The sequence below is a fragment of the Haemorhous mexicanus genome, chromosome 17, assembly GCF_027477595.1.
Source record: "Haemorhous mexicanus isolate bHaeMex1 chromosome 17, bHaeMex1.pri, whole genome shotgun sequence".
NCBI classification, from domain to species: Eukaryota; Metazoa; Chordata; class Aves; order Passeriformes; family Fringillidae; genus Haemorhous; species Haemorhous mexicanus.
Genome location: NC_082357.1, coordinates 12,276,065 through 12,303,779, shown reverse-complemented (window position 1 = coordinate 12,303,779; position 27,715 = coordinate 12,276,065). Strand labels below are relative to the sequence as shown.

Here is a 27,715-nt window from a genome sequence, read left to right as displayed (position 1 = left end):
ATCAGGTGTAAAAACAAACTTTGGCTTTGACTTCAAAAGCCTGGGAGTTTAAAAAGCAGTTATGATGCAACCTCCTTTGTATGTGAGCAGGGATGGCAGCGCCGGGTCCTGCAGGAGGGCTGGCTGGCCCAGGGGGCATTTGCAGGAAGTGCTGTGAGCCCAGCATGATTCAGAGGGGGCAGGTCCAGGGGAAAGGGCAGCCCAGTCCCAGTGTTTGCCTTCTGCCTCCTCCAACATTAATGAAGATTCAGATGGGGCAGGTCCAGGGGAAAGGGCAGCCCACTCCCAGTGTTTGCCTTCTGCCTCCTCCAACATTAATGAAGCTTCTGAAGGGATGCCCCGGGAGCAGAGCTATGGGGGAGGAAAGAAAATATCTTGCTCTGTTTTCTCTCATTACTGCAATACTCGAGGTGCTCCCTGAAATTCCCTCTGCTGCATCCCCTGGCTGGCTGCAGCGTGGCAGAAGTGCAGAGCATTTGCTCTGCTGAGATGTGGTGGGGCTGGGATGAGCCACCAGCTTAAAGCCCTGTGCTGGGAAGAGGTCTCAACCAAAATGTAAAAATCAGCCCTTTCCCCATCACTTGGCCTCCTGACAGATTTACATCCACAGGGCAGGCTCTGTGTCTGGCCACAGTTTGTATCTGTTGGCCCAGAATACTTGAAGTAATTGGTCCCTTCTTGCAGAGACAGCAGCAGCAACTCTGGGCTGCTTTGTTTGTGTGACCTGATGCTCCCACAGCACATCCCAGGTCCCAGAAGTCCCTAATTCATTTCCATGGTGGTGGGTCCAGGACAGTCACACATCCCTGGGACTAAGGGATGCCAACAGCACAGCCACAGCCAATGGCTGACAGTATCTGTCCTGAAGATGTTTGTTTATACCCTGCAATTCAGCCTGCAGCCAGGGGAATGTCCTGGTATCTGCCATCTCAGAAGTAAAAGACATTCTGGAAAGGTTCTGGTGTGTTTGGTTGGGTAAGAGCAAGCTGAAGTTTATTAGGAGGTAATTCTTCTGTTAGACTGATGGATATATCAGGAAGAGCAGGCTCCCTGGCAGTGCTCTGGGGGTTTCTGTGCTGGAGGTCAGGTCACAGCACGGATTTAGGGGAAGATTGGTTCAAATGATTGCAAACAAATCCCTTCCCAAGAACTGCAGCCTCCACATCACCCTGTGTCCTTGGATGGATCACCATCCCCAAGAGCAGGGGCAGGCTGAGCCACCAGCTCCTGGAAGGGAACTGAATGGTGAGAGCCCCCAGTCCCCTCAGCACCCAGGGAGCAGCCACTCCTGCTGGGAGCAGCCACATGGGAAAACAGAGAGCTTGAGGAGACCACACACAACCATCTCCATGTCTGACATCACATTCCCTGTGTGTTCCTTGGGGTAAAAGAGATCAGAAAGCCCTCCAACCCTGTGGCCACAGCACTGTGCTCTGCACAGGAGCAGGGGCAGAGCTCTCCTGCAGAGCTGCTCTCCCTGTGCTGCTCCCTGGCAGGAAGGACACAGGTTTTTCCTATTACAGCTCAGTCATGGGACTAATAAAGCCTCTTTAATCATTGTTGGTCACTTGTACACACACTCACACAAAGGACACTCAGAGCTGAAGTGCAGAGCAGTCAGCACCTGGCAAAGCCATTACTGGCCAGTTTAATTTATTTCTAATCTGATGCTAAGGAAGAGAAGAAGTTAAATGCAAGCTGCTGCCAAGAGAAGAACTTGGCCCACGTTGGAGGGAAGGTTGGGATGAAGGTGTGAGGATGGAGAGGGAAACTGAGGCAGAAGAGGGTGCAATACATATATCTATATATCTATAAATATACATTGCACCTATAGCTGGTGGGATGGCCTAGTGGGGTGCAGTGGGAAGCCCTCACTGTTCTGGGTTCTGAGGGGTTCCTGAGGTGTGCTATAGGGCTGAGGTGTGGACAGGGTACTGCATACACCACATCCCTGTGGCTGCTTCCCCTTGTCAGGGGGTAGAAATAAATATTTCATTGAAACCAAATTCCTACAAACTGTGACTGCCCTGGAGCTCTCTGACAAGGACCTTCCCAGGCATGCCTGAGCTGGACTCAGAACTGCCTGGGTTTTACTTAAAACCTGTGTCCAGACTGCTGAGTTTAGGGGAAATTGGAGCTGCCTAGACCCCATCTCAGGCTCCCCATCTCTTTATTTCAGACCTCCACTGATAAGTCTGGCTGCAATAAAATCTTATCAACCCATAAAACTCACCCTCCCAAGCACATGTTCTGGTGGCAGGATACCAGATAAGGGGTTCAAATACAGGAAACCACAGAGGGAGCCCAGCAGCAAAGGCACTCGAGGGAGGTCCTGCATAAACAATGTCCCATCTGTGCCCTGAGCAAGGCACAGAGCCCATCCCAGTGGCAGCAGTCCATGGGTGCCCGAGGGGTGTGATGGAGATGGGGTAGTGCCCCACGGGTCACCACTCCTTTTAAAAGGAGCTTTGGATTCCACAGGGATCCCATCCAGGCATGCCAGGACAAATGCAGCCAGTGGTGACAGCAGCTGCTGAGCCTGGGGTGAGCAGTGAGGTTACCTGAGGGAATCACATCTGCCAGAGTCCAGTGAAACATTTTCCCTTCCCTTTTTTTTTTCCCCTTTGGTTTTTGTTTCTTCTGGAATAACACATAAAGTTCAGCAAACATTATTCAAATATTTGTGAAGTCAAGGCTGGTATCCTCATGTCTGACAGCAGCTTCCTTGTGTCCTTTCTCTGAGCTCGGAAAGACCAACCCATCTGAAAGGAAAATACCTCAGTGACATGTTTACTTTTTTCACAGCTTGTTTTCTTGCCTGGATAGGAAAGCCTGAGGCCATCAGTGTTTAAATCTGGGTTTAAAACCCAGAGCCTGTTATGGGCTGGCAGGTGGAGGGACAGCCTCAGCATGCAAGAATCCCTCACCCTGAACTCCCAAATATTCTCTGCAGAAGATTTCATGGCAGCCACTGCAGGGGGATGGGGTGTTCCAGTCTCCATTTGAATTTTTCAGATGACCTTAGTGTTCATTCCAGCCCAAAGTTATACCCTTTTGTATTCATTCATCTGATCTTATCCTGTTTTTCCTGTTGGCCCAGGAAACCCTCTCCCCTCTCAATCCTGATATTTAGGGATATCATCATCCATCAGCCAAAACTTTTCAATATATAGTGCTAAAATAAATAACAAAAAATAATACAAAATAAACCAAGCTTCTCCACCCTGTCTGCATAAGCAACATTTCCAGGCCCTGAATCACTTCTGAGGCACTTTTCCTGGACACTCCCAATGTGCCACCCTCCTCCTGGCAAGGGGGCACCAGAGCTGGGGACATGGCCCTCCCTGCTCTCACCCCATTGTCACAGCCACAGGAAATGCACCCTCCATCCTCACCCCCCACAGCTGATGGGACACAGTCAGAGTTACTGCAGCAACAATCACAAACCTGAGGACTGGCCCTGGGAGCCTGGATTACCCCTGAGGCACCACAGAAAGGTGAGATTGTCCCACTAAAATAAGGCTAAAAGTCATGGTTCTGCCATGGCTTTCACATATTTTCCTTTCCAAGAAAGAGGTTGTCCCATCCTATAAATCACACCTTCCCTTTTCCTAGAATCTCCTTGTGGTTGTACTAAAAAAGGCAATTCTGGCTTGCACCATGTCAAGTGATCAGGTTTATTTTTTAGCAGCTGTCTGAAAATGTTACCAGAAGGGTTTTATTTCTTCCCTTAACAGGTAAAAGTGGAGAGGCTCAAGCACCAATCACTTTGCAACCCCACTGTGAACCCCACACACTTCCCCAGGACAGCTGCAGCTCCCAGCCCTGTCTGTCCTCCCATCAGGTGAGCTGAGATGGCTTTGCATTGTTAATCAGTTTATCTGAGCAGCAGACTCCACTCCAGCTCTATTTGTACCACGGGCTGATGCCAAGTCAAACCACACAGCCGAGGCTGTGGCATTGACAAGATCCTCTTTATCAGTCCAAATCCTAGCCCTGTAGAAATGGAGATGTTAGTAGAGGTCTATTTTCATCATTTTCTGGGCTTGGCACCAGTTACACCCCTCTTTTAATTAACTACATGTTGCTTTTTATTCAAAGCCATCTCAGTATTTCAGCAGTGATGGATGCCAAGCTGGCAGCCTCCAAATAACCCAAGGGGGCTCATTGCCCTTTGCAAAGTACTGGCTTCTTTCTAGGGCTCCTCCCACAGCCTGAATTTAGGAGCAGGGCTTGGGACACCAGGACACCCACGCTGCCCTTCAGAGCCCAGAGCCACAGCCCTGGGCTGAGGTGGGCACTGCTGGGTCCTCCTCCTGGGCAGCAGGACCCAGAGGCACGTGGGGGTGTGGGGAGGGTCTCAGTGTCCTTTGCCAGCTGTTTTCCTTTGTGAGTGGGGTGAGGATTTGAACTCAGCCTGTCCCAGTGTGGCTCCCAAGCATTAATCTAACAGGGTGCCTCTGTTTCCATGACCCTGTTTCCACCCTCAGCGTTACACTCCACTCCAGCTCCATGAGCTGTTCCAGATGTTTTGGAAAACCCCTTGCAGTTTGGTAAAAGCTCCAGAAAACAAGATAATTTCTCCCATCAGAGAGATCTAAAGGAGGAGGAGGAGTAGCAGCAGAGGATGTGAGGAGCAGAGTCATGGTTGGATAACATCTCCCCAGGCTACGATCCACATCAAGTACAAACCAGGATTGATGAAGTGCTGAGGCAGGTCAGAGCTACCACAGATCTCTCTTGAAGATGAAGGCCAAACCCCTGCAGTCCTTGTCCTTTTCCATCCGTGGGAGTTTTGCCCCTGGCTGCAGCAAATGGCATTTCCCTCTGAGCCTGCTCCACAGCCCTGAGGGGTTGGAGACTCACCCCCAGCCATGGCAGGAGCAGGGAAGATGGATACAGCACATTCTGGAGCTGCAGCTCTGTCCTCAGCTCCTCAGCGTGCCTTGGCTTCTCCTGAGCTGCTACTGAGATGCAGATGGGATTCAACCCCAATTCCCAGAGCTGCTCTGTGAGCAGGAAAACTGCAGCCAAAGTGTGGGTGGGTCTGGGTGGAGCCCTCTCTGGATTAAACCCCTTGCTGGACCCCTCCATCCCCCACACTGTGCTCTCCCTGCCAGTTTGTGTCCCTTGCTCTTGCTGAATCCTTGCACTAACAAATGTTTCATTCATAAAGCATCCCTTCACCTCCCATGCTGAAATTCTCACGCTCTACTTACTTCTATCCATAACTATATAGAATCAAGTTACATATAAAGCCAGCACCAGAAATAGAGAGGGACTGAATCAACAGCCTGGATTCAGCTTCCACCCAAGCCAGGAGTTGCTGGAAGCTGGACCTGCCTCCAGATTTTGTGGCTGGACCCCATCTGCAAGTCTAAAAGCCAAAATGAAAATAGAGAAGAAACCAAGTAACATGGCATCTCCTCGTCTTGACCACAGGCTCCCTGGGGCAGGGCTGTTTGTTTGTCTCTAGAACAATTTCACTGTCTGTGGATGAGGAGCTGGGGTGGGGCCAGGGAGTCTCGCTGCAGGAAGGGGCAGAGAGGGGCACAGCTCACTAGGGGGAGGTGGGCTTGCTGCTCCTCCAGCCCCAGAGGAGCCAGCAGCAGGATGGGCAGCAGCAGACATGGCTATAGGGAAGGCCATGATTCCCCCTCTTCATTCCTCAGCACTTCTTTGAGCCCCAAAATCTCCAAAAAAATGTGGTTCCATTGGCTACCACCTCCTTGGCTCCTGCCTGGTGTGACAGCAAGGCAGCTGCTCCTGGACAGTGGCTGGGTGAGAGGAGGGAGGGGAGGCAGGCGAAGGAGAGAGGCAAAGGCAGCTCCTGGCCCCTGGGCAGGTCAGGGGCTCAGGGGGCTGGTGGTGCCTCAGGTCCTTTCCAGCTCAAACAGTCCCACCCTCACGCTGGGACCTGAGAGCTTCCACTCAGCCTCTCCTGTGTCTCTGAGCTCTCCTGGTCACATCAGGAAACAAATGCATTTGGTTCCCTAAATGGGAGAAGGTTTTTTGTCATCGTCGTCATTTTTCTAGTTTCGCTCTTTGTTAGCAGCTCTTCCTCTTCCTCTCTGCTCCCCAAAATAGCAAAAAGCTGCATCCTCCTCCCCAGCTGCCTCTTGTAGGTTGCTGCAACACCCAGCACTTCTCCTCAGCCACCAGCAGCAAAGGTCAGAGCCCATGTGGAGGGGACCAGTGCTCCAAGCTCAGCTGGGCGGCCTGAAGCAGGTATGTGTGGGATCCTGCTGGTACTGGTGCCTTGGATAAGTGCCACGCCCTGCCAGGCTGAAAATGTCCTTCTTACACTCACCCTTATGTCATCCCACCTTCTCCCAGAGCCTGGGATGGGGAATGGACCCTACATCCCTTCTTCCACTGTCACTGTCCCTCTCTTGCAGCAGGGCAGATGATGAGCTGGTGCCTCAGTGCCGCAGGACCAAGAGAAGGAAGCAGCGGTGGTGCAAGGAGTGGTCAAATACTCAGAGGTGGAGGAAGGACATGCTCTGGCTCCCAGAGCTGCAAGCCTCTCCGTCCCTAAACCCTTTTCATTGGCCAAACCCAGAGTTCCTCCCCAACAAATGTCTCCAAAACCCCTCTAAGCTCCCTGGTGTCTCCTTGGGGTGGAGTTCACACTTCTATCAGCAGCTCCAGGAGCCCAGCATGATGCCATCTATTGTGTCCCAGCACTGACCACCACTGATCTGCCTGGAGGAAAAACTGCTCATCCTGGTAGGAGGCAGCACCATCTGTGCCACCCTGATGGATGGTGGCTCTTGGACACATCTCCCCGGGCTGCCTCCTGCTGGGAAGGGGCTGAGCTGGCTCTGGCCTTGGCACAGCTTCCTCCTGGGTAAGTATTATTTGCACTTCTCTGTGCTTGGGAAAGGTCACTCGGCTGGGCTGAGCAACTGGCTGGAGGAGGCTGAAGTTTGTGATACTGATGGTCTCATTGTTTTCTTCTTTTTAGAGTTTTTCTGCCCCCTTTGGTGCCAATCACCGCCTGGCCCCAAACTGGACCTTCTCTAGGATGCAGCCTGTGGGACAAATGTTTTCAGGTGTGATGAGGATATCAAACAAGGGCATGGAAAAGATTTTATGATGTCAGAAACTATCGCTCCTAATGTTAATAAATCTCAATAGAAAATGGTGAAAAAGCAGGACTACACAAATTCCAAAGTTCCCCAGACCCGAACATCCTTCATGAAACCTGCCAATAGGCAGAAGGGCTCCAGCACACGGGAGACACCTGTGGCTGCTCCCTGAACCCCAGAGCATCCCTAAAACCCCACAGGTTGCCTCCCTCCCTCTTTCCACTGCTCCAGGCTCTCTCTCTCTGCATGTTCTCCAGACCCACCTGCGGGCGCGGGCTGCGGCTCCAGCCCACGCGCTGCTCCCGGGGCACGAGTGAGGCTTTGAGAGTGGAGTGTGCCCTGCCTGGGCCGTGCTCAGGCCTGCTGCCACGTGGGCTCCCTGGCCAAGGGGCTGGCACAGAGCTTGCAGGGGGAGCAGCAGCAGGAGGAGATGGTTGTGCTGCTGCTTGTGCTCGCAGCTGAGAGCAGGAGCAGAGCACACGGCCAAGCTGCAGCCCCTCCAGTGGTGTGCCTTGTCCTCCCCCTCTGCTTTGGGGCAGTAAGTCATTCAGCATGGAGTAAAAGCTGCTCAAACTGAGGAAGAATGGCTCCCAGAGACAAACCTCACCTGGGAAGCCGCTGGGAGGCACTTCTGAATTGGCAAGAGTTAGCAATGGGGAGTGAAGGGGGATTTGACAATGCTGATGCTCCTCAGGAACCAGGGACTCAACATGAAAGTGAGCAGGGAGAGTTCATCCATAACCTCCCTCCCCCTGAGGATCTGTCATTGCTGTAGCTCTGAGCCACCGTGGAGGGACAGGCAGTACACCCACACACTGACTGAGGAGCACGACGGGGCTGAGTGCCAGCTCTCCTCCTTCCCCATCAATCACCAGGAAGAGGGAGACAGATGTCTCCCTGAGGAGTTTGGAAGGTATCATCAAGGAGCAGGATAAATCAGGTCCCTGCATATACAACAGGGCAATTATTTACGGATTATCAAATATTGGCTCTAAAAACCCCAGGCATCAAACCCCAGCCTGTGCCAGGTTGTGTGTTTACCTTCTGCCTGCACCTCACAGAGCTGGAGCAATGGGATCAGCACCAGCCACTACCCAAACCCAGCACTCCTTTCCAGCTGGAGTCACTGGTGAGGGCAAAGGGACCTACTCTGACATGGTTTTACCACCTTCTCCCTGGGGAATTGAGCAGGTCAGGTTCACCAAGCCTGGCAGGAGAACACGCAGCCGGGTTGGGTATGGACCCACTGGGGTCTGCTGGCTGCAGGGATGCTGTGTCGTAGCACATGTGGCTGCCCCAAGCCAGAGAAGGAGGGGTAGGTACAGCCTGATCTCAGCCACTCTCAGCCTCAGGGCTCTGACCTCTGGAAGACCCTGGTTCAGTTTCTGGCTGGGCCTGGCCACCCCTGACAGGAGCAGCAGCAAAGAGGCAGCAGGCAGTGCCTGGCGGGATGCCCTTATAAGAGCAAACTCGAGCTCCCAGTCATAAACGAAACCCTTCTCTTTCATTTACTCATCTGACCTGGCAGTGCTGGGACTGATAATGCTGGTTTCCTTTTAAGCAGAGGCCAGTCATAAATAAAATAAACCAGGCATGCTTTGTGTTTGCACTCCTTGCCTTTCATCCCCGCTCCTCAAAGCCGCGGAAGGGAAGTACTGAGCAGGGAGCAGGAGCTGAGCTGGGGACAGCAGTGGCTCCAGGCTTGGCCTCAGCTGCCCTGTGTGGGTTCAGGGCCCTGGTGCAGGGGTGGGATCACCTTCCCCTTTCCACCAGCGTGGGGAAAGAGCAACGAGAGGCAGAGACTTCACTTGCAATGAGTCGCATTCACGGCGCTGTCTGGGACAGAACCAGGCTCCTTTTCTTACCATCCACAAGAATCAAAGCAGAATTCCACAGCCAGCAGCTCCCAGACAGCTGCTGGGGGAGAGAACATGCCCTTCCCTTCCCCAGCACCAGTGCCTGACTGGGAGGGTGATGGGACATGCTAACAGGAGGCCAGAGAATGGAAAGTCTGACAAACACTCATTCCCAGAAGCTGCCAGCGCCGAGGCTGCCCTCGTTAGCAGGGCTGACCCCCAGTGAGGGGCAGGAGGCTCAGCTGGAGCCCAGCAGCGTGTGCCAGGGTGTCACCTTCCCCTGTTTCTCTTGCCACCTTTCAGGGTGTGATGTTTTCCTTCGGTGCTCTCTGATGAGCTGCCTTGGGATGCTTGGGCTGAGCAGCTGCAAGGGGCTCCTGCCAGAGAGCCTGGAGTCCCCTTACAGCAGGGATGAGAGCTGCAGGCTGCAGCACTGACCCCTGCCAGAGCAGCAGCAGGTGTTGCATCAGACTCTTGCAGAGTTCGAGGAGAGTTAGAGTTAGAACCATGTGTGAATTTTGTTATCATTTACCTCAGGGATTTGCCTGCACTCTCCAGCCCTCTCCTGGCCAGTTCCATAAAGCACAGCAGTGTGAGATGGCAGGAATAGAGAGACACTACAGCCTGTGGCACCAAGGTTTAACTCACAAAGGTTTTATAGGTATTTTCTCTCCCATACTACGCCTGGAGGAGCATTCACAGCACCCAGCCCTGGCATAGCACTGGCATGGCCAGTCCCCTGCAGACAGCAGTGCTGGAGAGAGATCCCAGGTTATTGCAGAGCCATAGATCTGAGGGAAAGGGAATGGGGGAGAGCCAGCAAAGCAACATCCCAAACCCTTCCTGGGGTCACACATTCCTAAAGCAGCATGGCTGGAGCATAGGCTGACCCCTGTTTGCACAGGGGAGTTTAGGAATTCCCTCAAGAAGATGAAATGGCTGCAGAGGGGGTGTAAATACTGCCAGGCAGCAGAGAAGCAAGTCTGGAGAGACCTTGCACAGAGATGTGCTCTGGGGAAGTCATAGCCCCTGATCTGGTCTGGGAGGCCTGTCTAGATTTGGGGTGATCCAGACTCACCCTTTAAGAAGGAGCTGAGCCCACCTGAACACAACCTGCTCTGCAGTGCCCAAGCCTTACCCCCATCCACTGATGTCATTAACATCATTATTATAAACTGGACACACTTATTTAGCTTGCAGACCCTCCTTTCCTACACACAAGACAGCAGTTCTGCTTGGTTCTGCCCACCACTGTGAGTATCTCAAAAGCCCTTTGTACCTGCAGTCCCTTGCAGGCAGCAGAAATGAGCAGGAAGTGATGATTTGGGGGCTGAAAACACAATATTGGGTTCAGGCCATAAGAAGGGGAAAGATGCATCTCGACAGATTGGAGACACCAATGTCCATCATCCTTCAGCCACCCAAGCAGTGGCAGGTGGGATGTCCTGACCCTGTCCCTGTCCTTCCAACACCACCTGGGCATCTCTGCCGCTGCTCAGGGCTCCCTTGCACGTCCCAATGCTGCCATCTGTAGCACAGAGCTCTGCTCCTGCTCCCAGCACAGCTCCTGCAGAGCCGGGAGGCACCGGGGCAGAGCTCAGCTTCACAAGGCTTGGCTTTGTGAGAGTTCAAATGGGCCAATCCTGTCCTGGGACTCTGCTTTTTCAGGCCCAAGAGAGGCTGTTGGCTTCTATATCTGCTGAACTGCTTTTTTAGTTGTCTGCCAAGGGCACCAGAGCCTGCAATTGTAGTTATCATTCTGCTTATCTGCCAGAAGTGAAACAAACATTAAATAACACCCAGAGCTGTGGCCTCTACACTAAGGGGGCTTTAGTCCACAAAAGCCATGGGTTCCTGCAGGACCAGCCAAGGACCATCACAGCCTCCCATGCTGTGGGACAGTGCTTCATGGTTTTAAGACATTTACACTGTGGGTAGGGGAGGGGGATGCACAATCATCCCTCCCTTCCCTAGCTTATGAAAACACCTCATCACTGACATTCATTTCAACACTGCTCATGTCTTGGTGCGTTTCCATGTCAGGAAATATTGGACAAAGGCTCACTCGCCCTGCTCCCAAATCCCTGCATTGTCCCCAGCAAGGAGGGGAAATGCAGAAGCGGGGCGTGCTGAGCTCAGCACAGCAGCATCCCGAGCCTGGCCGGCCCCGGGGCGCCACGAGGGGGAAACGTGGCTGGGACAAAGCTGGCATCAGCTCATTTCAGGCCAGGCTGTGACTCACAAAGAGAGAAAAAAGGAAGCAGGGAGAAAAAGCAATCTCTGATGGTCAGGGTGTAGCTGAGCCCCTGTCGGAGGCACCACGTCTCCTCTGCCACCTCCCTTCTCTCGGGACCTTGAGGTGGGTATGACTGCTGGTATCTCCCTCAGCTTTGGGAGTCCCCATCCTTCCTTCGTGCCTCAGACACACCTGACCCCTCTGGACCACACGGCTCCATGCTGTCCGATCACACGGCTCCTGATCCCGCCCAGCCCGGCCGGGTGAACCCGCACGCCTGACCGGGCTGGCCCCGCCGGGCTCAGCGGGATTGCCGCTCCCCATCCCGGCCGTGCCCCGCGGCTCTGACAGCCGAGCTCAGTGATGCCAGTCCCTGCTGGTGATGCCAATCCCCGCACACGTGGGCTCCCGGCCGGCAGCGTGTATAAAAACCCCTCTGCCCGTGCCCGGGCTGGGCTGCGGGGCTGGCGAGCGATGGCACTGCGGGTGAGCTGGGGACAGGGTGGGGTGACAGCATGGTGGCATTTGCAGGGTCCCCATGACGAGGTGAGAGAATCTGACTCCATGTTCTTAGAAGGCTAATTTATTATTTTATGTACTTATATTGAAGATATATGTAATTATATTGAAGATATTTTTTATTTTATGTACTTATATTATACTTAAACTATGCTAAAAGAGAAAGGATACAGACAGGAGGCTTAACAAGAATGATAATGGAAAACTCGTGACTCCTTCCTGGGCCTCGACACAGATGGCTGTGATTGGTCATTAATTTAAAAACAATTCACATGAAACAAATCAAACAATGACCAGTTGGATAAACAATCTCCAGACCACATTCCAAAGCAGCAAACACAGGAGAAGCAATCAGATCATTATTGTTTCATTTCTCTCTGAGGCTTCTCAGCTTCCCAGGAGAAGAAATCCTGGTGAAGGGACTTTTCCAGAAAATATGACAGTGACAAGCATGGGTGGGACAGTGGAAGAGAAGGGCCAGACAGGTAGGAATCCTGAATAACTCAGGGGTTAGTGCTCCTCTATGTCAGTCTGGTCCAGGCTACTGCAAATGTGAGTTTTGTGATGCTCAGTAATGGGCAATAGGACAGATTTTCATCCAGCAGCAGAGGGAGCAGCTCTTTGCTGTGTGTGCTGGGTCTCTTGCTGGGGTTGATGCAGTGATTACAAACTAAAGGTCAAGGCAAGGTGAACCTGGGTGCTGCCAGGTGCTCTTTGAATCCAGAACTCACCAGCTCCAGCAGCTGTCTGTGCCTCACAGGGTGAACTCTGGTCAGAGCCTTTCAGTGCCCATGTGTGGGGTCCCAAAGCTGCCCTTCTAAAGTAGCCAGGCATGAAAGTATGAGGTTGGTCATTGCTAACTCCTGCCTAAATGTCTCAGCTCCTGCCCAAAAACATGCATATCCCAAAAAAGCATTGGAAATAGAACCTGGGACAGAGAAGGAAACAGGGGAGTTGAAGCCCTGAGCTATAGGAAGGAGAAAGGCAAACAACTGGCAGTGGAGATGTCAAGGCTGGGGAAATTTTCCCAATGTGAGCAATAAGTTTGTGAGAGGGGATGCTCAGAAATGCAAGATCCTTAGCGTGCTTAAAAAAAAAAGTGGGGTGAAATGGCAAGAACTTCTTATTAAAATGAGTTATTTAATAAAACTATGAATTATTCAAAAAGGAACATTTTCCAGCTCATTTTATGCAAGTTTAACCTTGGAGATGGGGAGAGCACATGGAACAGGGGCTCAGGCAGGAACTTTTGGGAAGAATCAGCCATGTAACACTGGATGAGCTCAGACTGGATGTCACTTTACACCTGTTCCTCTGCTTCAAAGCATCACAAAGTTTTCTGCTTCAGATTTTGTATTGCTCAGGTGCAGAGAGAAGCAGAATATCTTTGTGTCCTGACAACAATGAAGGCATTCAAGTTCTTCTTTTATTTTTGCTTTCTGATCCCGCTCAGCTCTTTACAAAAGACCTCGGGGACAGCAAATCCCACCTCATCAACTGGGTGTCATAGAGACTTGATTTCTTATCAGTTTAGAGTCTCTGAGATTATTTAGGAGTGAGAAAAAGACTGGGATAGAGAATTGCCTGTGTGGGAAGGGGAGAGAAAGAAGATGACAATGAAAATGTGAGAAAGACATGTCAGGACTGAGTGGGGCAGTGCATCTCTGCCACCTTGCTGTGTCCTCCTCCTTGCCTGCAGTTTGAGGCCCTGCACCCAGAGGGAATCTGTCCTGGATGGAGCATCGTGGTCAAGGGTGAGACCAGTTCCAGTTCAGGCATGTAAGGAATGCTCTGCTCCCAGCTCCCCTGGCTCACAAGGGCCAGAAGCATCATCCACAGCTCTCCATCCCTTTTCTCTCACTGCCTTAGGTTTGAGGTTAATTTGCTCTGTGATCCCGGAGACCAAATCGCTCTCCACTTTAACCCTCGCCTCTCCAGCTCCAGGATTGTCTGCAACTCCTTCCTCAACAGCCACTGGGGGCAGGAAGAGGTTAACAGCACCTTCCCCTTCAATGCAAAGGAGCCCTTTCAGGTAACTCTGTCACCCCACAGGTCTCCTCAGGTGTAACAGGAATAACCCAGCCAATACTGGGGTGCTCCCCATTGCCTTTCCTGCCAACAGCATACCCAGCAACAATCCCTCTCTGGCTTTGTCTCCTGTTAGTAATCCTGTTACAACCTGGTGATTTATAACCAACTCTGGCACAGCCATGCGGAGCTCCAGCAGTAATCCCTGGATGCTGCATTTGTTTTCAATTTAGGCTTTGCATTACCACCAGATTTTGTTATCATGAAAGGAAAAACTCAGTTATTCCCTCTCTTTGCCCAGAGTGGGGGTGAGCAGTGCGTGTGTCAGCTCTGGCAGGATTTGAGGTGGCTGGACAGATCCAGCAGCTCCCTGACAAAAGCAAGGTCCAGTAAGGCCACATGAACATAACACAGTCTCTCTTTCAGGTCGAAATCTACTCTGACCAGGACTATTTCCACGTTTTCATCAATGAAAACAAAGTCCTGCAGTTCAAGCATCGGCAGAAGAATCTTTCCTCCATCACCAAGCTGCAGATTCTGGATGATATTGACATTTCTTCAGTGGAAATCACCAAACGAGCTCTTTACTAGAGACCACAGTTGGGGATCTCTCACAGACCATTCCCCTTTAAGCTCCTGATTCAGCCAAGGATCATTTCCTCCCCATTTCCACACGCCACCACCAACCAGGGAGATGGCCACGTGTCCTCAGAGTGGAAGGGATGGTCATTCCCATCACCCAGCCACACTGCTGACCATAGCCCAGCCCTTCAAAGACCTTCTGCCCCTACACCTTAGGGTGCACAACAGGCTCTGTAGGTCTGATCATCTTTGCTGCACATCAAAATCTGTCTTGAGTAGTCTGGACACCTGAATGTTACCTTAGAAATTGTGTTTGCCCAAGAGTAGGCTGTGCATGAGCACCAGTCCTCAGCTGGGCACGTGGGGAATGTGGATGTTAGGGGCGGAAAGGGATGTTTCTTTCCAGCAGCTGGGTAAGAATGATATCAGATTTGTCAATAAAATCAACCAAGGAAATCCCTGCTGAGACATCCCTCCCTGGGCAGATCAATCCCATCATTCCTTCCCTGCCAGTCCAGGCACCTGGCATGAGCAAGGGCTGGAGGACACTGTTGAGGTCTGTGTGATTTTGGATCTGGGAAAATACTGCCTTTTTTTTGAGGGCTAATGCAAGGTGAAGGTCCCTGGCATGCAGAACAGTGTGATAAGATTCACCTTGCCAGGTGTTGCCAGGAATTCCTTTCACCAGCTGAGAGATGTTTGCTCAGCTCTACTCCTGCCAACTCCAGGCTTCTCAGACAGACCCCCAGAGTGATGTCGTGTGTCAGAGAAGGGCAAGAGCTTGGGGGGGCACAAAAAACCACATGGTTCCTCCACCATGCACCAGAAATGCAGCTGGACTCCAAACAAAAGGAGCTGAGTAAACCTAGAAATTTTGATAAGCTTGGAATGGACAGAGTGCCTGGGGATATGCATGGGTAGCCTCTGGCTTCTCTCTGCTTTATTGTTTTCTCTTCTCCCCCTTTTTAGTTTTTTTTCAAAACAATCTACTTATCCCTTGCACCCTCTTCTCTTTTCCAACCTCTTCCTTGGAGCACAACATATCTGTGACTCCTTGACCAGGCCACAGCAGAGTAAAAGTTGTTATTTTTACTTTGTTTTAATTTCACACATCATAAACAGCACAATGTCACGGTGTTGCATCTGAACAGAACTTATTCCAAAAATGCAATTACAGCTGCCCCCTAATCTCCTCACATATAAGACAGAACACATTCCTGATGGAAAAGGCAAAGATGATCCTGCCTTGCCAGTCCTTTTCACTGAGGAGAAATCACTTCAGAAGAAGTCAGCCCTGATCCATCCTTGCCTTGGGATGAGACCTGTGAAGGTTGCAGTTTTGCTCCAGCCTTTCCTCAGTGCTCAAACTGGCCATTCCCAGCACTTCCTTCTATTTACAGTTTCAAGGACTTGTGAGGAAGAGGTGGGTGTAGAAAACCACAACACATGATGCCATAAACCTGACATTCATGAACCTGTTAAGAAGTTTGCAGTGTTTTTCCAGGCTATCAAGAGCACTGATGGGAAACCATCCTGTTCTTGTGGCAAAGGGCTCATTGAGAACACAAAATGGTGCCAAATGGTGCCTTTTTCCCTCCAGAAAGAACAGAAAACATGTTTTGGAAATGGCAGTGGTCTTAATGGCAAGTCAGGAAAGTTGGAGATGCTGAGACTTCCTCTGGCCTGGAATAAATCCATCACCACTGGGACAAAGAGTCGACCCAAATTCTGGGTGTTATGATATAACCCAAGGCTTCAGCACACTTTGCTCTCATGGCCATGCCTTCAGCAAAACAGGCACAAACCCAGACAAAGCCAGGCCTGCAGGGATCTCTGTGTCATCCATCTGATAATGCTGAGCAGCATTTGAAAGAAATTGTCCTTTCTGTTTGTGCTTTTTCTGGGTGCTGATAAAGACAGATCATTTCTCATGGAGGAAAAGTGATGAAATGATTTATAAGGGTAATGCTTTGTACTTATATGGCCACCAGCTGCATCCACAGCCCCTGCTGCAGGAACACCCCACAATTTCCTTGTTCCCCAGAAAGGAGCACAAAGGACCACAGACAAACAGGGCAAAAACATTTCAAGTACAAATAAATGAAGAGATGCCACAAAAATCAGGCAGAGACAGAGATTATGCCCTGACTCCTGGACACATCCCCCCAGCTCCTGCCAGCAGCTGATCTCACTCCATTGCCATCTGCACCAGGAGAGCCCAGTCTCTCCTGACACATCCCCAGCTCTGCTGTTGCCTTCAGGGCTTTATCTGCTGCCTCCTCCAGCCAAAACACAGCCAAGGGTGAAGGGGGCAGAAGAGCAAGAGAGGTCTGGGAATCTACAGAGCACTGCTGGAAGCAAAACTTCAGGGCTGGCTGTTTATAGCTGTTTTGCAGAGTTTTATGGGGAATGAGATACCCTCCAAGTCTGTGACCCTCATCTGTCCCATGAGGAAAAACTCCAGGAAAAAATGAAGCCTTGCAATTACAATGGTCAGTTAAACTCTCTGGAGCAGGCCTGGCACACCAGGCTTGCAGGGAGGCATCGTGTGCTGGTACTGAGGGGATCAAAGGGGACAAATTAATCCTTTTCCACATTTCTATCAGCCTCCCTGTTCATGACCTGGGGGAGAGCTGATAAAGACCAGCTCCTGCCCAGGGTGTTTTGGAGGGGAGGGGGCTGCAGCAGCTGGGGGTGCAGCACTGGGGGATCCCACCAGAATGTCACTGCCCACCCTCAAGGTCAAGCTCTGCAGTTTTGCTGTGGCCAAGTGCTGCAGAGGAGCCAGCTGGAATGTTCCAGAGAGAACATGGCTGTGGGGTGGGGTAGGGACTGTCTTGGGGTAGGATCTGCAGATGAAGCAGCAGTTGCTGCTTGTGTGGCTCACACAGACCAGGAAGGGACACCTGGGAAAGAGAGATGTCTCTCAGGAGGCAAAACTGACTGAAGTGATGACCTCCCACGTGGGCTGTCCCTTTCCCTCCAGTTCTCCTCATTTGGAGTGGATCTGCAGAGCTCAGAAACGCTCTGGTTCATCCCCAGATCAACAAGGGGAAAGTCAGGCTCATAATTCTCCGTGCTTGAGCTGTGCCAGAGCTCCAAGGACCAAGGGCCCCTCTGGCAGTTTCACAGATCTCCCGTGGAGCATCTGCTGATGCGTGACCAGAGCTGCTCCTCGGTGTCCCTGACAGCCCTGGCAGTCACCACACACCCCAGCAATTCCCTCACAGGCTGCTGAGCAAACAGCTCCCTCATCAGCCTCAGTCACATCTCAGCAGCACAGCAGCAGCCTGGGGACATCGGGCTGGCTGGCTGACACCAGTCCTGCCAGCCTCTGCAATGACAATTAATATCAGCCTGGGTCCTGCCTGGAGGCAGGAAATGGGGAGGGGAAAGGGCGAGGACTTGTTGCTAATGCAGTGACAAAAACTTTCAGGAGAGTTCTAAAAGAGAAGAAAGTCACACAGGCTGCATCTGCCCAACACTCATTTTGCAACTTGGTGCCTTTTCTTTCAACCCCTGTTTTTTTCTTTTCCACCCCTGCACAAAAACCCCCAAACCTACCAAATCTGATGGTGGGAGTTAGCTATTTCCTCAGTGCTAGAAGGCAGCTCTGGTGAAGAAAGGCAGGAGGAGGGCAGCTCTTAACCAGTTCATTAAAATTTCCCTTTCTCCCCCTATTTCAATGCCCCCTGAGCATCCTCTGATGGAAACAGCTGGGCTGCAGCACAGCTCTCCACTCACACCAAGCAGCTGTGTAGTGGCACAGCTCAGTGACCCTGGCCCCTGGTCTATGGCATCTCTAATTTCCCCCATCCCCCAAGGGCTGTTTTCCCAGCACAGAAACACCTGCTAGAAGTGCAGGCCTTATCAGCAGTGACTCTCTGCCTTGCATCTCTGACTCCCCATCTAGGAGGTGGCTTATTCAACCCTGGTGGGCTGTCCAACTCCTGAAATGCTCTGCAGTCACTGGTGTTTGCTGGCAGGACTGAGGAACACGGAGAGCAAACATTCAGCCTTTTTCTGGAGAGTGTGAGGAAAATAAAACAAGAGGAAAGGAGTAGTAGCTCTGGGTTCTGGGGGGGAAGGGGAATTTCTGAGGCTACAGGCAGCCCCAGAATGCAGCTAGAAGAGTCTCTGCAGGAAAGCAGAGGGGTGTTTCTTGCCTTGCAATTAAAGAGAGGCTTGTAAAGCCATTTTAACTCAGCATCCCCATTCAGAGCCAGCTCAGACAGAAAAGCACACCTCCCAGCCCTGATTTTGTATGCATGGTGGCAGGTACCAGCTCCAGACATGAAAGGCTGGAGAGGGATTATTTTCTAAAAGAAAGGCTCTGGTCTGGAAGTTGAAGAATTGGAAGCTGATGGTATCACTTTATTTGGCAGCTGAGTTATTGTGCATCAATACTGCCTGAGGAAAGCGTGACAGAAATTAGCCTGATGCCCAGATTTGCTGGCCCTCCAGTCCCACAGTCTGTCCAAGACCCTCTTGCCAAAGCCAGATGCAATTTATCATGTTATTTCTTCAAGCTATATGGACATCAGTAGCCAAATCTCTGGTTTTAGCAGAGCACAAGACAACAGCCTGTGGAGATCTGGATGTTTTCTCTGCACCATCCCATTATTGCAAGGCTTTGGGGTCTTAAAAAGCACTTATAAAGATCCAAGTATAAAAAGAACTATCATAACACCCTTGTGCAGGTGGGGGGACCAAGGCACTTGCAGGAAATGAGAGCAGAAAAGGAAGGAGGGAACCAGGTGGTTTTGTCACCAGCCTGGTGCTCTGGGCCTGACCCTGGAACCCACGGGTAGGCTGGGCTGGGACTTTTCATTGTCTATCTGGTGCTGCCCAAGCCTTAATGAGCCAGCAGGCCCCATGATGAACCCCTGCAAGTGTCACAGCTGAGCCAGCCCCTTGTCTCAGTGGGCCCCAGGCTGCTGAGCAGCTCACCAGACCAAGGAGTTTCCATCCACCTGCACACAGACACCGTCACTCTGCTCTCCCATACCAACCAGCATTTTCCCAGCTTGTTTCATGCCAGAAATGATGAAAGAGCCACCAACAAACCCTTCATTTTCCTCCCCTTCCTTGATACCTCCCTTTTCCAAAGGCTTAGCAGCTGTTGTTTGATCTATGGCATGAAAACCTTTCTGGTTTCAAAAATTGGGAGTAAAACTGAGATGCAGCTATTTCACCTTGTCACCTCCTCCGCCTCTGCGGCGAGCTGCAGCCATTGTCAGCTTTCATTTCCTGCAGCTCCTCTGAGCTGTGAGCACACACTGGAAGCAGAAGGACAGACAGAGTCAGTGGTTGATGAGAGGGCAGTGATTGTACTTCCAGTAAATTGCCTGAGCCTTTCCACATGAGTCACTGCACTGAGAGAGGTGAGGCATTAGGGAAGAAAAAAGTTTGCAACTGATCCTGACAAGAGTTTAACAGCCCCAGCAGCCTCTGCCTGCCTGGTTTTCCTTAGTCGTGGGGATTCCTCCTAAAATGCTGCTGAAAATAAATAACAGCTCACAGATTATTTTATACTGTCAAAACATTGGAGAACATTCAGAACTAGAATCACATCTCTCCCTGCTTCCCAGCTAATCCTCTCTTGAATTCAGAGAGCACAAATCCTAAGAATTTCGTCATTGCAAGTATGAAATATAGGAAAGCTGGTTTTTAAACACATAACACTTGACTGATCACTAAGCCCTTGTTGCAAAGGTGCACAAGTTCTAATTCTTATTGCAACCTGACCCCTGAGGTATCTGTTTGTGACAGCCAGGCAAAGTATCACCTAGGCTGAGAGTAAGTTATTTCTCTCAGAAAGACAAACTCCCTCCTATTGTATTCTCTGAAATCTTTATCTCCTCTCTGATACTAGCAGATCTGGGCCCTGAGAATGTTTTTTTTTCTGCAGAGCCTTTCCTTCCTGCCTCCCCGCATTTCCCCTCTGCAAGCCTCTGCAGCTGGGAAAAGGCAAAACAGTGGCAAATTTAAAGCCTTTGTCAGGCTTCCCCCAGATGGCAATCAGCTGATGAAACCCAGGAAGATTTGTCATCTGAAAAGCCCTTTATTAGCCTGTTGCACCTGGGCATAGAGCACCAAGGAAGATGTATTGATATTCAAATGTGGAGCGTGCAGGTAGAAGGAGGGAGGGAGGATTTACCAGCCCCTGCTCACAAAGCTGTCTCACCTGGCAGTACCACGCCAGTGAAAAACTGCTTGGGGTCATAGCAGGGTGAAATGGAGCCCCACAAAGCTGCTCAGACCACCAGATTCCCTCAGCCACCAAGTCGTCTTCTTTGGCCTTTGGTTTCAGTCTGGTTCTGAATATTTTTCCCCAGGGTTTGTGGTGCCTGCACTGGGCAGGAGGGTGAGAGCACCACACAAAACGTGGGCATGGAGGAAATCCCATTATTGCTTCAGAGGATCCTAGGTCCCAGCTCCAGGGAGAGAAGGGCTGCATGAATGCAGGCAGTGTTAGAGGGCTGCTTTGTGTGTCAGCTGCCTCCTCTGCCAAGTCCTGGCACTCTTAACTTCTCAAAGGCTTGACCTGATGCTCATTATCACTTCAAAATCTTCTCTGTAAATGTGTGCAGTGATTTAGGGATCCACAGCACTGATTTCTCCTTAAAACACTCACTTTGTTATTCATTACACATCCATTCAGGATCCTCCATTTAATGAGAGAGGGTCAAGTTCACTTGGTGTGGTTCTGGGTTTAAACAGGGGCTCTGCAGGAGCATGTTTAGCCCTGCATTCCCAGCCTGCTACTTGCCTGAACTTCTGCAAAAACCACAAACAAAGACATCTGAAAGACAGAATTTTCAATCCCTCCAATGCCAAAATGGTGTTTCATTGCTCTTGAGCCAGTGAACATTGTATTAGACAAATTCTTCTGTGCAAAATTATCTTTTTCTTTCAGCCACTACATTTCCGGAGCACTCAATCTAAAAGGCATCCAATAAAAAGGACAGAAGATATGGAATTTGGCACATATCTGTTTATGAAAACAGACCAGTGAATGTTCTCAGACATAAAAATGCACACATTCTCCATTTAAAATCCTCCAAAGGAGACTGGAGATAGTTTAAATGTTTCATTCTTTGATTGAGGGAAGACTAGTGGGAGAACAAAGATTTTCACTCCCATGGAAGTAATTACAAACAACAAACATCAAATCCCAGATGTGTTTTATTTGCTTTGCTATTTTATTTTCAAAGAATCTGAAGTGCACTTGGCATCTCCTTTGTATTGCCTTTGATTGTGAGCAGCGTTGGCCTCTTATCTCCTCCTGGATTGACAGCAGCATCAAAGCGCTGACATCTGCGAATGTCACACGGGAGCGGGGATGAGGACCCGCACCCTGGGACCACAAAGAGCTCGTTTCGGCCCCAAAACGGCCGTGCCGGAGCAGCGCTGGCACGGGGACGGAGCAGTCACCAGCAGAGGGAGCGACAAAGCCAGCTCAGAGATCCCCGGTCCGATGGCACAGAGATTTGGGGAGTTTTGGTGCTGGGTTAGAGATTTATATGAAAATGTCCAGGAGAAGGGTCGATTTTTTATTTTTTTTTTAATCCAGTGTGAGTTAACGGTGATGTTGTTACTCTCTCCCGATGGCAAGAGAGCCAGGTTTCAGTATTACTCAGCATTAGAAATGCTCACACACAGCTTCCCAGCAGGGTCCTGGGAGGGCTGGGGGAGTCTCCCTTAGCCCCAGATCCTCCTGTGTCCAAGCCATCGGTCCAAAAGTGTGGCAGGGACAAGAAGGGACAGGTGGCAGTGGAGGTGGGTTTTACCCAGTGCTTTCCAAGGGCAGTGTTAACAGCACCTCCCAGCAAAATCAGGTGGGAAACAATTTCACCAGTGCCAGTGCTCAGCCCAAACACCCTGGAATGTGCTCCTAGCTCACCCAACACAAGCTGCACCATTGACAATCTGTCCCAGTAGCACCAATCCAGCCCTGCTGGACTGAGACAAGCCCTAATTCTGTTTCACCTCTGTGAAGGAGGCAAACCCCATGCCACCTACCTGCTGGGCAAGCACAGGAGGGGAGAGCAGCTACATCCTCACAACAGGCCTTTACCTCAAACTGTGCCAGCTGAGACACATCAGGCATGTTGGGATGGGCACTGGGAGAAGGCCAAGAGAGCCAAGTGCCCTTTGGTCAGGTGCCAGCCATCCCACAGAGGTCAGGGATGCAGATGCACTGGGGACCACACAGGGCTGTGTATGCCCCAAGTCCTGGCAGGGAGCCTGGCTAGCAGGGGAAAAGTTAGAGTGGGAGAGCACATGAGCAACTAGATGCACAACCAGAGGGTTTGCTCTAGCTTCACACTCTCAAGGTCCAGCCAAAGCTGGAAAATCCTCAGGGTTTCCTGAATTTACACCCATGGTTGGGACAGCAGAGCATCACTGCAGTTCTGTGAGGTGTCCAGCTCCTGCTGCAGTGGGAGCAGGGAGGTTGTGCCAAGGCAGCAAAGCTAAATTTACCCTGGCCGGGGACTCTGATGCGCAGTGGGCAGGGCAGGTTTGGGCACTTGTAGCTGGCAGGGGAAATGTGAGGTTTTTTGAGATTCTGGCGAAGCCCCAAAGTGGCTGACTCACTCCTCTCAGGTCAGTTGTTCACAGCTGTAACTCCAGTGAGACCATTGGGTTATTTCTGATGTGCTTTGCTGTATGATCACAGCCCAGCCCATTGCCCTTGCTGCTGAAGGTTGGCTCCTGTCTCCAGTGGACTTTATTTAGCCTCCACTTCAAAGCTGTTCTGTAAGAGGCAAACCAAAGTGAAAAGGGTACAGCATTTCTTTTTGTTGGAGATTCCCCATCTTGAGTTATCTGGTGACTTTGAACTTGTTAGAATCAATGAACCCGTTATAATCAATGCCCTGTGCTCTCTGTCAGATGCACACAGTGTATGAATTTGTCATTTGCTGCTGGAGATGACTTGGCATTTGTGAGTTGTGTCAATGGATGCAAAAGCAGATTCATTCTAATTATATCAAACCATTGATTAACTTAGTAATTTAGTCTTGAAGTCCTAAAGGTCCCTCTGCAGTAAATCATGCGAGTTACAAATAAAATGCACTGAGGAGAAAAAAAGAAGTTAAATGTATTTATTAGCTTGAACACTTGGAAGGCAACTACCTGGACAAAACAAGCCCTGGCACATTTCTGCATTTCTGCACCCTTCTCTCTTGTACTCTGTTATACCCTACAAAAATATTGACTTGAACACCTCCATCCTGTGTTTTCCACGTGGAATGGCAGGTGTGCTGTAGGGAGACAGTCAGAGGCTGGCAAGGGCTCGGGTGCATGGAGATTTCCAACTGCCAGCTCCAAGGCTGGTCTCTGTAGTTGCCTCATTGCAACAGATCTATTTGCTCATGGAGCAGCTGGGAAAGTGCAGCAGATTTTAGGTATCCATGGGAGTATCCATGCATTTCACTGTGTGGAATGATGTGTACCTGGTGCTCTGGGCAACACTCTACAATTAGTTTGTGGAAGCTGTTTGTCTCTGAAGACCTATAAATACACAGACAGAGAACTGTAGGAGAGTGAGCAGTTACACACTTAGAGCAAATGAATTCTCATGCAGGAGAGGTTTGCAGGCTGATCACATCTGCCTGCCACCCCCCTCAGTGTAGCTCCACCACTGATCTTTCTTTCATTTCACGTAAAGCTGACCAAAAATATTTACTTTATTCTTTCACATGCATAGAATAAAAAGGATGGGGAATTTCCCAGTGAAATCAAGGGCATTCACCGTTCAGTGACGAGCAGCCTCCACTGGGCTGTATTAGTTACTTTGCTCTCCCTCAGAGAAAGCAAAGAAAGAGAATAAAAACTAAACATTTCAGGCAGAGATATGAATTCCTCTCATCAGACATTGTCCCCTTTGATACGCTGGCATCCTCTGAGCACCTCCAGTCAAAAGTTCCATTTTACAAACACACCTTGCTCCCCAAAAAAGCACTTCAACTTTTCAAGGCACTTTCCCCATAAACGTTCCTTTCCCCCCATTCCTTCAATTCAACAGAAAACACCAGAAGTTTGGTTTCTTTGTGCAGCGCTCCTCGTTCGGCTGAGTTCCCATCACACCTGTGCTGCTGTTAACCCTTGGCGTGCCGGGATCCGCCAGAAACTCAGGATGGTGGGGGATGTGTGAGTAGAAGTGAGGCAGGATCCTTCCCGCTCTGCTACAGCTGAACCCAGCGACCCCAGGAGAGGAGGAGGAGGGGACCCTCAGGAACAGTCCGCGACTGTCCCAGCCCCGCCCGGTCCCTGCCCGCTCCGTGCCCGGCCGGAGCTGTCCCTTCAGCACCACGGCCGGGCTGGCTCCGGGCTCCGGGCTGGAGGCGCGGCTGGCACGGTTCGGCTCGGCTTAACATATCCCGGGCCGGCCCGGGCAGGGGCTCGGCTCCTTCCAGCTTGGCCTGTCCCGGGCCGGGCACGGCCAGCGCTGCCGGCGGAGGGGCGGGGGCTGCTTTGCGGGGGGAGAATGGGGTGCGTGTGTGTGTGGGTGTGTGGTGTAGGTGTGTGTGTGTGTAAGTGCGTGTGTTCTTGGGGTGCGAAGGGGCTGCGGGGTTGAACCTGCGTGTGCGGGGAGGGGTGCACGGGAAGGCTCTGCGGGGCCACGCAGAGGTGCCGAGTGGGTGCGGGGTGGGCGTGAGGAGGGAGCGGGGCTGTGGATGCTCAGGGTGCCTGCGGGTGTGCAGGGCACCTACAGGAAGGTGCGTGCAAAGGGAGTGTGCACAGAGCGTGCGGGTCTACAGACGTGCTGAGGGGTGTGTGTAGGGTCTGTCGGGGTCCGCGTGTGTGCGTGCGTGGGCGGGGGTCGCAGGACAGGACTCTGTGTGTGCAGCTTTGTGCGTGTGCGGGGCGTGCAAGGTGTGCAGGGCTCTGTGCGGGGCTGAGTGCGGATCTGTGTGCGGTGTGTGCCGGGCTGTGTGCGGTGTGTGCGGGGCTGTGTGCGCGGTGTGCGGGGTGTGCAGCGTGTGCGCGCCGCCCTGTGAGCGCCGGGCTGGCGGTGCGGTGGGTGCGTGGGTGCGAGCACGCGCGGGTGGCAGCGGGTCGGGCGCTGCCGCCGCACACACGCACGGACACACGGACACGGGGACACACGGACACACGCACACATCCACGGCAGAGCTGACGGCTGGAGGAGCCCGGCCGGCGCTGCCCGCCCTCTGCCCGGTGAGTGCCGCCGAGCCGCGGGACCGCGGGAGAGACGGGGAACCAGAACGGAGCGGGAGGGACCGGGACCTGGGAGCAGCCCGGGGCAGGGGTCCGGCAGCGTGGCCGCGGGACACGCAACTTTCCGGGGAAGGAGGGAGTGAGGGACAGAGGAAGCGGGGGAGTGGCTGCGGACCGGGGCCAGGGCTGCTCTTCGGGCTGCGGGGGGCCCGGGGCTCCTTCCCCGTCCTCCCGGCGGAGGCGCCGTCTCTCCGCGGCCGGGCAGGGGCTCCCGTCGGTCCCGCCGCTGCTGCCGGACCGGTGCCGGTGCCGGTGCCGCGTTGCCCAGCCCGGCCGCCCCGCGCTACGGCCGCTTCTCAACTAAGTTGTGGATAAGAAGCTCCCCTTGAAGGGCGATCGCTGCCCCTAGCCCCCGCTGATTCCCCTTCTCCACACCCTCTTTTGCAGGCAGGGCTGATCCCAGCTGGCCATGTCCGGAGCACTGGAAGCAGCGCAGAAGGCTCTGCCCCGTTAGCCCAGGTTGCCCGGGGGGGGGACTCAGCCATGGATTCGGCCCCCCCAGAACCCGGGGCCCCCCCAGACCCTCTGCAGCTCTGGCAGGAGGAGAACCAGACCCAAGGCGGGCTCTGGAACGGCAGCCAGGAGCTGGGGTGGGAAGAGCTGGAGAAGATGCTCTTCCTCTTTGCAAAGGAGCCTGTCACCATCAGCCTCACAGTGATGTACTTGCTGTCCTTTGTGGTGGGCTTCGTGGGCAACATCATGTCCATCAGGGTGCTGACCCGCAAGCGCCGGAGTCGGGTGTCCAGCCTGAGCGCCACCCGCAGCCTCCTCATCAACCTGGCGGTGTGTGACCTCATGGTGGTGTGCATCTGCATGCCCATCACCGTGGGCAACCTCATCTACAAAGCCTGGGTGTACGGGGACTTCCTCTGCCGGGCAGTGCCCTTCATCCAGGCTGTTTCTGTCTCTGCCAGCGTCCTCAGCCTGACCGTCATCAGCGTGAACCGGTACTACAGCGTGCACAACCCGCTCAACGCCCGCTCCTTCTTCACCCAGAAGAGGATCCTCAGCACCATCCTGGTGGTGTGGTTGCTGTCCTCAGGGATATGCATGCCCCTCATCTTCATGAACAAACGGGATGAGATCGGGGTGGTGGAGGGCTTGCCCCTGGTGTTTTCCATCTGCAGGGAGATCTGGCCTCAGGAGAGGCTCAAGCAAGCCTACAACTTTCTGCTCTTCTGTGCCCTGTACTGCCTGCCCGTCCTGTTCAACATGGTGATCTGCTTCCTCACGGTGCGCCGGCTGTGGAGCCGCAGCAGGCAGCTGAAGGAGAGCTCTGCCCTGAACCGGTCCCTGCCGGCCTCCAGGCTGAAGATCCGCAGGAAGGTGGCACAGATGGTGGTGGCCCTGGTCCTGCTGTTCGCCATCTCTTGGCTGCCCGTCTATCTGATGGACATCTGGATTGATTTCAACATCCCCAAGTCTTTGCAGGATGTGACTCCTTCTCCTTGGATCCTGCAGCTCAGGCCTTTTGCCCAGTGGCTCGGCCTCACCAATTCCAGCCTCAACCCAATATGCTATTGCTTCGTTGGGAACCTCTACAGGTCAGCCAAGGAAATGAAGAGCAAATACCACCAAAGGATGGTCTCTCTCTTTAACTTCTCTCTGTCTGAAGGGACACCTCATTCCTCAGTCCCAGAGCTGCTCTCTTACCGGAGTTCAGCGGAGCCTGCAAGGAAAGGACCCTCCAGCACCCCCTCCATGGACAGGAGATGTCAGGGAAGTCATGGCCATAAGAACAAGTGTGGACACTTGAACTCCTGCCAGCATCCACCTCTGAATACTGTCTCCAGTGAGAACACTTCCTTGTAATTCTGCTCAGGAAGTGCCACTCATGCCTTCATCTGCATTTAAGGACTCTGGAGATCTTTCTGAACCCAGTATTTTAATGATGGAAAAGAGCTTTCTTCTAATAACTCTTGGTACCATTTCAAAAATGCTGTGACAGGGAAAGAAACAGGTAATGAGATAAAAAGATGATGTATTTAAACTCAGATGAAATTTTAAGACAAATTATTTTTACTGGGGACAACTGGACGTGCAGCCCGTTGCCCAGTCAACAGTCACATAATTAGGCAGATCAAGTTCCCAACGAGTGAGCTCTCCCTGCAGCTCCATGCCTGGATGCAGAGATGCTGTTTGGATACAGCAAC

At 52.0% G+C, this 27,715-nt stretch overlaps 2 protein-coding genes and 1 long non-coding RNA gene across 3 annotated transcripts; all 3 read left to right on the top strand.

The window, feature by feature from the left end:
• The first annotated feature begins 6,105 nt into the window (after positions 1 to 6,105).
• On the top strand, positions 6,106 to 7,170 carry LOC132335271 (uncharacterized). Its single transcript, XR_009488632.1, has 3 exons — positions 6,106 to 6,228; positions 6,399 to 6,850; positions 6,968 to 7,170. It is a non-coding gene; the product is annotated as an uncharacterized LOC132335271 (long non-coding RNA).
• Positions 7,171 to 11,166: 3,996 nt separating this feature from the next.
• GRIFIN (galectin-related inter-fiber protein) lies at positions 11,167 to 14,768 on the top strand. Its single transcript, XM_059861523.1, has 4 exons — positions 11,167 to 11,306; positions 13,402 to 13,481; positions 13,572 to 13,734; positions 14,157 to 14,768. Coding segments are annotated over exons 2-4 (330 nt in total). The 5' UTR covers positions 11,167 to 11,306; positions 13,402 to 13,479; the 3' UTR covers positions 14,322 to 14,768.
• An 11,277-nt stretch (positions 14,769 to 26,045) lies between these two features.
• On the top strand, positions 26,046 to 27,374 carry LOC132335103 (galanin receptor type 1-like). Its single transcript, XM_059861252.1, has one exon. The coding sequence runs from the start codon at positions 26,046 to 26,048 to the stop codon at positions 27,372 to 27,374; it is 1,329 nt and encodes a 442-aa protein (XP_059717235.1).
• Positions 27,375 to 27,715: the final 341 nt, after the last annotated feature.

Coding starts and splice junctions, on each gene's coding strand:
- LOC132335103 (XM_059861252.1), top strand. CDS start 26,046: ATGGATTCGGCCCCCCCAGAACCCGGGGCCCCCCCAGACCCTCTGCAG.
- GRIFIN (XM_059861523.1), top strand. Junction 13,735..14,156: donor ATGCAAAGGAGCCCTTTCAG/GTAACTCTGTCA, acceptor TCTCTCTTTCAG/GTCGAAATCTACTCTGACCA.